Raw genomic sequence first — 12,550 nt, forward strand, 5'->3', positions numbered from 1 at the left:
TTAAAAAAAATATTTCCTTCCTTATTTATATATTTTTGGAATGGCTGGATTGCCGTCCTGTGATAAACGACATGTTAGGACACGGACCCCTGTCAAACACAGCCATAACACGGCCAATCACAGCTGCATGAAAACAGAAATTCTAGCAGAATATACTGTATATATATATATATATATATATATATATATATATATATATATATATATATATATACTACTATATATTATATACAGTACTATATATAATGAGCCATGTAAACAGTTTAGTAGGAATATAATCTTTTTCTGTGCAAAAACAAATTTTTTTTTGCATGTAATCGTAATAAGTGTGTGTGTCTCCATCAGTACAGTGTGTCTAAAAAAACTCTCCCTGTATTTCTTGGAAACCCGCGTGCACAGGTGCACACAGCTGTCCAGAGACTCTCAGCGTGTGCTGCTCTGCTGAGCTGTGGGGCAGAGACGTGCTGTTCACTGCAGCCCTCTGCTGTGACTGGTGGTTTGCACTAAAGGCCAAGCTATAAATAGGTCAGGTCTTTTTGCTGTTGTTTGAGCGTCTGACTCTGCACCACACAGGGAGCAGACCGATGGATCAAACAAGACCCCCGAGCCGCTCCCTGCAGATGCTGCACGCAAGCCATCCATCCAGACCCATCTGTCAATTTGTTAAAAAAAAGAGCTTCTGGATGTTTAATATGATAAAAGATGTGCCTCTATAGATCTGCACCTCTCTGTGTCTCACTATTTTAGTAGTATTTTCAATCACACTCTCATGTATAAGCGTCAAGTTTGTGTGTGTGTATATACAAGGTATCTGAGCTAGCATCAGCCCTATTCTTACTGACTGCCTGATCCTCTTCAGACTCATCATAGCGAGTACCTCAAGAGTCTCCTGATTCTGGAAACACCTCAGACTCTTCTTAGAGGCAAAGCTAATAAACATAGACTTACAGAAGTGAAGCTGGAGGTGTTGGTGGTGTCTGAGCTCTGGAGGCCGGCCACATTAGAACGATAAGATTTTTCCTAATATCAAGGTTCAGTCCCAAGTCAGAGGGATAGAGGTATACGGAGAGATAGAGAGATAGAGGTGTACGGTAACATAAAGGGATAGTTCACCCAAAAATGAAAATACACCCTCATGTGGATGGACAGTCGGGTGAAGATTTATAGTCCACTGCCGGGGTTCCACGGGGAAAAAGGCATGACACTCATCTCCCAAACAATTGAAGCAAATGGTGACCAGGATTCAAATGTTGAAAAAAATACATAATAAAAAACACAAAATGAATCCTCGACATGCCAAGTTGTTTTGAAAATCATCAGTGGTGCCATGTTTTTAGCATGGTTGAAGCCTTAAGCTCCTAGTGTGGGAGCTGCATTCACATATGCGCACTTGTGCAAGACCAACAACAGTTTGCGGTATCTGCACGCCAGTGTTTACATGTGTGTATGTGTATGTGTATGTGTGTGTGTGTGTGTGTGTGAGTGTGTTTGTGTGTGTGTGTAAATACAGTGTGCAAGTGTGCAAATACGACTGAACTCTCGCTGGTCCTGCACAAGCGTGCATATATGAACGGGGCTCTCACACTAGGAGCTACAGGCTACAACAAGGCAAAAAACATGACACCAGTGACATTTTTCTAGTGTTTTGTGTGTGTGTGGAGCTTGCAGGTAACATGTAAACACTGTGTGCAGATAACACAAGCTCTCGTTAGTCTTGCACTAGCTCGCATACATGGATGTGGCTCCCACACGAGGAGCTACAGGCTACAACAAGGCTAAAAACATGACACCAGTGATGTTTCTTCAACACAAATAGGCACATCTGGACTATAGGACACTTGGATTACTTGAGATCAGCAGTATGGAGACTTTTTGTGGTTTTATTATGTTTTGTTTTTTTAAAATTTGAATCCTGGTCACTATTCTTTTCAATTGTTTGGGAAATGAGAGGACCACCTTTTTCCCCATTAAACTCCGGCAGTGTTTTGTGGACTGTAAAACTTCACCTGACTTTTCATCGGCATGAAAGTGAAAAGATGACGACTGAATTTTCATTTTTGGGTGAGCTATCCTTTAAGCCTCTAAATGAACGTTTATTAGAAGCACGCTTCAAACCGAGTGTTATCTTCAGCAAGATGGCTGCACAAGAAACAGAAGAAACCCTTTTTTGTTAATAAAGATTCAATGAATCAGTGTTTCTTTCTTATTTGATGACTTCAACTGATGGCGTGGAAACTAAATTGTGATAAAATGCGAGTGTCCATGTTTTTCCAGCTTCATCAGATAAATGGCAAATTTCATTGTGATAATATTATAGTCACATCAGTTTATGTGAACACTGTCGATGACAATACTAATGATGTAGAGGGGCTTGAAGGCTTGTCCCATTTCATTGGAGAAGATTTCAACCACTAGTGAGGGGGAAAGGGGCACTTGAAAACCAAGGGTAGGAGTTCAAATAAGAAATGAAATAGAAAAAGAGGTGTAGTGATACGTCACCTGGTGGAAGCCCAGGTAGTCCTGGATGGTGTGAGAGGAGTAGAAGATGGTCCCGCTGGCAGTGACCACCATGACAAAACCGTTGAGAGCCTGTGAGTCAAACAGAGGACACAGAGACACGGACAGTTAGCAGAGACTTCTCATTGTCTGAAAACTTTCAACCATATTTTCGTTGTTAAAGTTCACCTGAGTAATGCTATTGTAAGTCACGTGTTTTTATGGCTGTGAAAGAAACAAAATGTCGTATATGAAATGATGGCCCTTAATGACAGAGGTCATCTCAGGTTTTCTGAACACGTGGAGACGTCCAGTTCTGAGTATTCCCCCTGAACGACCCTCTATATGATCTGCACTGTGATCATGAAGAAGTGTGGAAAGGAAAAGTTGAGGGAAGAAGAGAATCGGGAGGGTCGTTTGATTATATTGTCACAAAAGATTAGGCGGCACTGTCACAAACCTCAGTCCAACAGTTAAAAGACCGTCATAATGCAGCGATGAAAATAACTATTATTTTTGCGCCTAGAAGCAGAAAAGCATCAAGGCAGAATAAATGTGGACCTTTGTCAACAAACATATTTGACGCATATAGGCATACATATATAATGTGAAACCCGTTCCCTTTATAGCCTTTCTATTGATATGAATTATTCAATTCTTTCTATTTCTGTAAAAGGGAGAAAACATACAGTTTCCCTCATTTGTTCACCACAGCTGCAGCGTGGATACTCCCTTTTGTGTTATCTGAGTAGATGAGCAGCGCTACAGTAAAACAACTGCTTGAATCACAGATGGAAGTACAGGAAGAAAGGAAAGGATAGAAGGAGAGCAGAGGAAAGTGAGGAAAAATGTTAAATGGATAGTTCACCCCAAAATCAGAAATGTGTATTTTACCTCTTACCTGCAGTGCTATTTATCAATCTCACAGAGTGATGGAGATATTGGCCATATATCAGTATAATGGAACTAGAAGGGAAATTCATTTAAAAACTCAGCAGCAATGTCTCTTTTCAGAAATCATGACCCAGTTACTCAAGATAATCCACAGACCTTGTTGTGAGAAGCTTCATGTGAAAATTATTTTTCAGCCAAACTACACCTGCCAACTATATCACTGAGCAGATGGACGTGTGCATCTACTCATGGACGCAAAAGCGTGAGATGTAAATGGTAATAGTGTCCTCCTCACAAGGGCTTGACATGTCCCCCTGCACTTTTTCAGAAGGTAATTCTAGCCCTTATAATGTCCTCCCGATTGCCATACACCTTTTGTCCTCTGGGGTCTTTCCTGCCCCGCCTGGTTTGACTGCTATTTAAAGCATGTAATTGTCAATCAATTCTGTGTTACACCTTTAGTTTTACATCAGTCCAACCCATTACCTCACATTTTCCCCTTCATTTAGGAATTCATAACATAACATGTTTACATAAGTATCAAAAACATATTTTGACAGCAAAAGATTTCATTTGGGGTCAGAATGACCTCAAGGACAACACAAGGGCTAGACCCTTCCACTTTTTGCGGCACGAAAACTAACATTATATTTGAATAAAGGTATGAAAGTTGGAATGTTGTTTGCATCCAGAAAGTTGTAGGAAATTACACTGAGAATGAATTGAGAGAATCGATCAGAGTAGTTTCTTGTGCTGTTATCAGCACTACAGCTCTTCTGTTGTCTGGTACACAAAAATTCCCCAGGCTTTGGTGGCCACAGTTTTTACCCTAGGAGCCTGAAATTTGGCATGCAGGTTTCAGCTACTGCAAACTCACGCTTGTTATGTATTTTTAATGGGATTAGTCAGTATATTGAGCATTTTCATCCCTTTTTGCTAAATAAAATGTCTGAATAAAATTCTTAGGACCATACATTTCAAGAAGGGGACATATTAAAATCATAATAAAAAAAAAACATGATCAAGTATCTGCAAAACTAAAGCTCTTTTAAGGATTTGTTCCTGTACTAACTTTGTGACCCCTCACCTTTTAAATCAAAATTCCACCCCTGCATCCTCAGGTGAGCTAAAGCCATCAACATCTGTAACCACAAAATTAAATAATACACAATTCCCTCTGTGTGGTCATACAGTTGGCAGGTGTAGTTCAGTATAAAGAAAATAACTTCTACATGAAACTGCTCACCACAAGGTCTATGGATTATCTTGAGTAACTGGGTCGTGATTTCTGGAAAGAGACTATTGAGTTTTCATATGTATTTTTTTGGTGCTTTGAGCGCCACAAGCTGAGTGCCCACTAGATCCACTACATTGGAGAGACGGCCGATATCCTGAACACACTGCAACTCATGCCAAAACAATCTAGATAGACAAGCAGTTCTACAAGTAAGAGGAGAAATATGCATTTTCAATTCTGAGATGAACTGTTCCTTTAAGTGAAATGGAGCACATTCATTGTTTCTCCTCAAAGAAGAACAGCTGGTCCAACATTTCCACCTCACTTAACGCACACGTGCCCTCCCCCGGTATGCTAACATTTCATAAACAAACACACAAATAGACATGCATCACAAACATACACACAACTGTCCTCACACAGCCACAAACATCCGCACAAGCACAGTCATCTCTTTCCTAAATCAGCCCGCCGGGTGCAGCGATGACTAATGCTGGAGATGTTATTCTTTCTGATACTGCACCCCTGATTCACCACAATTATCTGCAGCACTTCCTCCAGAGTAAACACAAACACCCAAATGTCAAGGCTGAGTGTTTCACATAAACAGCCACCAAGAAACGGCTAAATCATGTCTCATGATATGATGGTTTAACTTTTTCAGTTACTCCAGAGACACTAAGCTTGAAATATTTTTGCTTCTTTCCCACATATGTTTGCTCAAATTTAGGGAAAATGAATGCGAAGGGCTCTGTTGCTGCTGGAGCCTGATGTGATGTGAACGTCTGTTCAACCATCAGAAATGAGGCCATACCTTTTAATACCAGATAGTCTACTCATGTGCACTCATTAACCTCCCAGCTGCAAATGATTAGAATCAGTCATGAGCACAAGAAGAGCAATGGCTGCCAAATGTTGCATTAACATAAGAGAAAGATAAATAAGTAAAGGCTGCTCCACATTGTTAGAGCCAGCTGTTATCAGTTATAGCAAAAATGGCCAATTCTGCGTGTTTATTTGCAATAATGACCACATAAAAGCACAATTAATACATCCTGCCATGTTTCCTCCATTTTGGAGTGTCAATAATTGATATGCTCAAACCTCCTCTATAATTCACCAGCGTCTGATGTGAAGAACAGCAAAGAAACCAGCTCAGACACTGCTTCAGACATAAACCTCACATATCTCAGCCTGTGAACCGCTCGCCGTCCATCTCCCCTCTCATCCCGACGATTAGGAGGAGGAGGAAGAGGAAGAAGAGGCCCCCTGTGGAACGCTCATTCGCTTTTTCTCTAAATGAGCTTTCATTTCTCATTACTAACAAGCTGGGGAAATGTAGGCTTATCATAATAATGAAACCTCCCTGGTAGGGTTGGGGTACGGCGGGCAGGCTGTTTCCTCTCCTCTCCTGGAATGCCAGTGTGATGCACATTGGGAGGAACTGGACTGGAAAATCAATGACTCCAGCCGATCCCAAAAAGATCTGGCATCCAACGAGCAGCTCTCCACTCAATCACACATACAGTGCAGAGGGCACATAACCGCCGTGAACCAGGAGAGACTTTTTTCTGGAAAACAGTTCTACTGATCGCCTTTTCTTAAAAAGCTGAACTGTGACCCAAAAGTGCAGCGAAATGCTTCAGATCTTCAAAGAGAAAAACGTCACGTTTTACAAAGAGATGTGTTTCCAACATGGCTGAACATCACCACTGACTTCCCGAACTGATTCGATTCTCAAGGTCCCGACCCAATTCAATTCAATTTTGATTCAGTTTTGGATATTTCAGTTATAACACCAGTTTGGCTTGAATGGGAAAGAGATTCTCAGAGAACTAATGCTGTAAATTACTAGGAATTATTACAAGGAATTACTTCAATAAATAATAAATCAGAACAGGATTAGAAGTAAAATATCATAACTAAATGTTGTTTCCAGAGCAGCAACATAAATATTAAAACAGCAATATTACTATATAAACACAATATCTCACTGGAAACAAAATTAGAATGTCAATTAAATTCAATTTTATTTATAAAGCCCAAAAAACACAAAACAAAACACAGTTTGCCCCAAGGGCTTTACATACGACATCCCTCTGTCCTTAGACCCTCACATTGCAAAGGAACCCCCCCCCCCCCCCCCAAAACCCTAAATAAATCATATTTCTGCCATCACAACACACACTGTTTTAGACAGAATCAAAAAACACAGACATCAGTAATTCTCCTGTCCTCTGTGCTCCTCCCTCTGCTGCTGAGGAGAGTCCATGCCTGCAGGTAAAGTGACCGCTGACATGTTTTAAGATGCTAAGCTCAATAGCTGGACACAAACAGTTGTTGTTTAGTTTGTACTTAAGAATCAATCATTTTCCTTTTACCTGTAGTGCTGATTATAGATATCAGCCGTAAAAATGTCTTCCTTCTCTAAAATATAATGGAACTATAATGCACTCTGCTCGTGGTGCATCAAAAACTACATCTGAAAAACTCAACAACAATGTCTCCAGAAATCATGACCCAATTACTCAAGATAAACCACAGACCTTGTTGTGAGCAGTTTCATGTAGAAATTATTTTCTTTAAACTGAACTACACCTGCCAACTGTATGACTGCACAGGATAGTATGCATCTACTGCTAGCTCACTTTGTACCACAGAGCTGGATAACTCTGCATCTCAGCTGAGGACAACAATAATTTTTACATTTTGCAATGACAGGAGGACGAGCCTCTCATCCATGAGGAGATGCACGCTTCCTTCTCGTTCATCAGAAAGAAAGTAGTTCCTACTGAAACCGCTTGCAATAAGGCCTGTGGATTATCTTGAGTAATCAGGTTATGATTTCTGAAAAGAGACATTGCCATTTTGTTTTTTTTATTTACCTTTTTGTTCCATTAAATTGGAGAGAAAGCAGACATTTCTACAGCCGATATCTCTAACACTGCTGATAAACAACACTACAGGTAGGAGGAAAAATTGTATTTTTGAATTTTAGGGGTGAACTGTCCCTTAAAGCGACAACGCCCTTGAACAGCTGTGGTGATTATGACAGCAGAAATGAGATTGTATTTATCTTCTCATCTAACTCTCAGCAAGAAAACAAATATTTCCAAAATAAATCTGTTCCTTTTTAATAGACTATATCTGACATTAATGATGGCCAAAACTTCAAAAATATGACCCAAGTTTTAAAACAAACAAAAAAAGTCCAGAAATTCCCTTTTAGCATGAAAGTGATAATCTTTTCAAATCTCATCCATATGCTATTTGAGGACTAACCAGCTGAAATCGGTTCTTTGATTCACAAATCCTTCTTTAAATATCACATTTCTGTTCAAAAGAATCCACTTTTAGGCGGGTATTCTTTATCTCAAAGTTATCTCAAATGTAGAGCTTTTTAGGTCAAATTCAGATTAGTCCCAGACACAAGGTCTACCCACCAGTTCAGCAGACGACTGGCTTCACTAAACAGTCAACTAATGTTTCATGAGGGCGCAGCAGACAGTGCCAGACGTATTGAGTGGTAAGCTGCCCTGAGCCTCTGAGCCTCTGTCATTGGCCTAAATAGAATTTGGGAACTTGTCAAGAGGAAAAAATAAACAAAAAAAAAGAAAAAACAGAAAACACGAGAGCAATCCAGACACACAAATTGAATCAGGGCAGTTGCCCATCAACAATCGCTGTCCCCCAAACCGTATTGAACGGATTGAACAGCAGTTTGGGAAATGAAGTGTTTGTGATAGAAACAAACAAAAGCTAAAATCAATAAAAGAAAATGAAAAATACTAAACACAGCTTTTTTACTGACCTGCAGCAACAGTTCGCCTTCAGGAATCTTGGTCTCCACCGATCCTGCTGTTTTGCTGTCGTCATCATTCCCACCAGCTGGAGTCACTCCGTTCAGGGCGACTGTACAGAGGGACAGACAGGGAGGGAGGTTGAGTTCGAGGTGGGGAGAGGAAGGTTTTTAGTCTTGTAATAATGTTTGCAAAACACTGCTGTGACTGTCAGCTTGCCTTATGTTTAGTACGACAGAATAGCTGCATGCGCGCCTGATCCCAGCTCATTAAACATTCATTACATGCAATCTGAAAGTCTAATTCACCAAATCCAGACATTGTTTTTGTGTCAAACTTGCTTGTATCGTGATTCCTGAAACATCAGTAATATACATTACAACAGAAAACAAATCTCTTGTTGTTGTGGTTTCAATGTCCTGAGTTTTGCAGACCTAAAGCTGTGCAACACTGTGCACAGTTTGATATTCTGTATATACTGCGACTGGCTGAAGTGAATGAATATTAATATTTGACATCGACACTGAAACAAACTACTAATGAAGTGAACTGCAACTATTAGACAATTACAGATTTGTAATTTTTTAATTACTATTTTTATTGTTTGCGTATTTGCTGCTTTCCTTTGTTTTATCTGATAGTGAAGTGAGTATAACTGGATTTGTGGACTGATGGTTAAACAAAGTAAGTAATTTGAAGATTGTTTTACACAATTTTGAGACAGTTGGACATGTTTTTTTTCACCAAACAAGCAATTAAGTGAGAGTATAATCAGCATTTTAATCACTAGGTATTGATATATAAATAATTATAATAATTGATTAATAATTGTCGCAGGCCTACATAACACACCCATCTTAACCCCAGTTATACAGACAGTGAAAAAATGTGCAAAAGTGCAAACATTTCCTCAGTGCAAAAGTCTGACTCTGGACACTAGTCTGTATACCTTTTTTCTCTGTGAGAGTCCTCCCTTGCTTACACTATACTAATAAAACATGAAATATATTTGTATTTGATGCTTTATACTCCGTCCTATATCTTGTCCCCTTCATCAAATGTGCAAGCTAAGTTTGTAGCAAAGAGATGGGTTAGCAATTTAATCATTTTCAACTGATTGGGTTTAAAAATATGAAATACAATCCTCACGCTGAAGAAGGGCGTCTAGCCCACAATGTCCATGTGGCAATAATAAAAAATTAAAATGTTAATCCAAATTATAATTACTTCTTTTAAAGAAGAGTCAGAAGTAAGTAAATATATATTATAAGTAACGCAATTGTCTCATTTTTCAATTATTACTATTTTACACACAGCAGTGTGTGCCTGAGTCCCAAAACAACATAAGATGTAAAGCGAACATCAAGGATTAACTAATCAAATGAAGAAGAATAAGTCAGATCTTTGTATGAGAAAAGCATTATTTTGCAAACCTAGTCCAACATTTACTGAAGTGTGCGCACCAATGATGAACAAAATGATGAGGGAACTGAACTGTTGGAGAAAAGCTTTCAATCTTTCCCACAAAAACACGTTGTTGCCACATTCAAGCGAGATGAGACGACAGATCCTTCAGGCGGCACTATATTTGCACTTTACATCTTGCTCAGCCCCCTCCTCACTATCCAGTCTCACCACTCCCTCTGCTCCTCCCCCCTGTCCCCTCTGCCCCCCCCCCCCGTTCATTGGCTGGTGGCCCCAGCTGTTCTCATCCTAATGGGATTCTCCTTTTTCCCAGCATGACATCATAACTCTTTCTTTCATCCAGCTCTGCTGCTCAGGGCATGAGAAGCTGTTGGCAAACTGGTGGGTTAAATATGTGAACTTATGTCCAAGAGATGTTTTCCCACCATGCATTTGAAGGATCAAAAGACAAATATGTTTACTAAGCAACTTGTTTCTGAAGCTATTTTTATTAAGCTTAGAAATATCAAAAATCAAAAACCATGAACATTTATTATGGCTGCAGTGAGTCTCTCTCGGCACACACAGCTCTGATTACCCTCCTCCCATGTGTCCCTGACATGAAAGTAATCTATGAAGTTTTTAACCACTAGTGGCACTGCAGAGCGATCTTCAGCAGCAGCTCTCTGTGTTGTTTGTGACATATGTCCTGCCAGCATGTTTCCATGGATGTGCATGCCATCAGCATGGAAGTGACATGACACACTGGCTACGAGCACACCCTATTATTCTGAATATGACAATACTCTGAATTTGATGGGGGTCAGAAAAACAGCATGTTCTGTTCAAATATTAAAAAATCAGGCCGTTTTCTAGTTAAGCGTATTCTGAGTAAGACAGAATACGTTTTCTGGTTTGAAGGAGAATCTGCTTTTAAACTTTATGAAAGACGTGGATATCAACAGGTTTTTGGATATGCATAAATATCACAGCGTTGCACTTTTCAAGTAGGTAAAGATATTAAAAAAAAAAAAAGAGTCCAACAAGTCCGCCACCTGTAGGAAACTGGGAAAAAAATCCTATTTTGATGCAAAAAAGTTACATAGTAAGCGGCTCCAGCTGTTCTACTTTTCCATACTTTGAGGCGGTAAATCTCAAACGTTGATATAAACACCTGCTCATTTGTGTGCAGTCAGTCGGAGCAAAGGTTAGTGGGTTGCAGTATTGTTTATTGACTGCCACTATCTTATGATCTCTTTGATTTTTCTGATTATGATTTTGTGAACAGAACAATAAGTTGATCTTTTTCATTAATACTTTTTTTGGGTCTCAGCAAACCTCTTTAGTAGTGTGTCAGACAAAGCAAACCAGGCCCAACTTCAGCTGATCAATGACTTTTAGTTTTTTTCCTGAACTCGCTACATTACTAATGGCTGTTTAGACTTACAGGATATGATTGTAAAAATACAAGTTATTTATTTACAACTTTTGAAACAAAATTACTTGAATTAAAGTATTAATGACTGATTGTTTAGCTCAATAATCAAGTAAAAAATCCATTTCTATTCAGTCTCTCCACAGTGATGATCTACAGCTCTTTTCTGAGTTTCTGGACTTTGAGATTTTGGTCTGTTGATCAGAATAAAAAGTTGTCGCTTTGGACTTTAGAAACATCCCGAGAGACTGAGTCTGTCTGAAAAGCTGTGATTGTCCGTTGATAAATGAAAATAAAGTAGATTTTCAGTTGCCGTTGATATCACCATAATCAATTGTTATTTCTATAATGTGAGATGATGAGCTGCAGTGATGTCATGAGAAAGAGAGCACCGGTCAAGCACATTAATCTCTGACCCTCGCAGCAGCACTGTGCTGCGACCCATGATGACCTTTGACCCCGAGGGTGATGTATGACATGATTGGGTGACTGGGTTTTGGGTCAGATCTTTTGTTGTCTGCTAAGGGGGTTAACAAGGAGTCCATCTGTGGGGCGGGGCGGTGTTAGGAGTGTCAGGACAGACACTGGATGGCATATGGGCTTTGTGAGGAGAGTCCGACGTGGCTTGGACGTTCACACGAGACACAGCTTTGGTTAGACACCCCTGACCTTGTTCCCATACAGAAACCTTGGATCGACTTTTCTAGGATCTCCGACAACAATGTGGGACATAATCTTATGTTCTGGTGAGGAGATGGCGTGGGCGATGTATCGCATGCGTTAGATATGTTAAGAGTGGCGTTATTGCCCCGCAAAGAAATGCAGAACAGCTGGAAAAACATGATTTAAAAAACACTGACGCAATGGCTCCAAGGCAGCTTGGAACACAAAGAATAAATAAATTTGGTATATACTTGCGGCCTACTGGTTGCTTTGTGTATTATGTCATTGCAATATCACCAGTGTAATTACAACCAGGGTTTCTTGTCCCTCTGTTGACACATTGGCAATAAAAGCAATTAATACATGTATGAAGTTAAAACAGTACCTTCAATTGTTTTTATACGGACTGCATAAAGTGCACACGCGTCAAAATATCAGGCGCAAACTGTGAATTTTACAGTGGTAATATGTGATATGATAATGGACTTGGGAATTCTAGCGAACATCTATAATGGCCAAAAATAAAGACTATAAAAGTGAATTTAGTAGGCTAATCTGCCAACCTGCGGCCTTTTGCTGCAACCTCTATCCCCCCCTTCACACATCAGCTCTGCTATATAT

The 12,550-nt window shown here is 39.7% G+C and overlaps 1 protein-coding gene across 1 annotated transcript in view; it reads right to left on the reverse strand.

Annotated features, from left to right (window-relative positions):
* The window catches only part of LOC121949302 (aryl hydrocarbon receptor-like), a 52,947-nt gene that overhangs the window by 14,566 nt on the left and 25,831 nt on the right, over positions 1-12,550 (reverse strand). The window contains exons 3-4 of the mRNA XM_042494957.1: positions 8,439-8,539; positions 2,500-2,589 (exon numbers count right to left, since the gene is read on the reverse strand). Of these exons, the coding sequence (XP_042350891.1) occupies positions 2,500-2,589; positions 8,439-8,539 (191 nt within the window). The remainder of the gene's footprint in view (positions 1-2,499; positions 2,590-8,438; positions 8,540-12,550) is intronic.

The sequence above is a fragment of the Plectropomus leopardus genome, chromosome 10 (assembly GCF_008729295.1).
Source record: "Plectropomus leopardus isolate mb chromosome 10, YSFRI_Pleo_2.0, whole genome shotgun sequence".
Taxonomy (NCBI): domain Eukaryota; kingdom Metazoa; phylum Chordata; class Actinopteri; order Perciformes; family Serranidae; genus Plectropomus; species Plectropomus leopardus.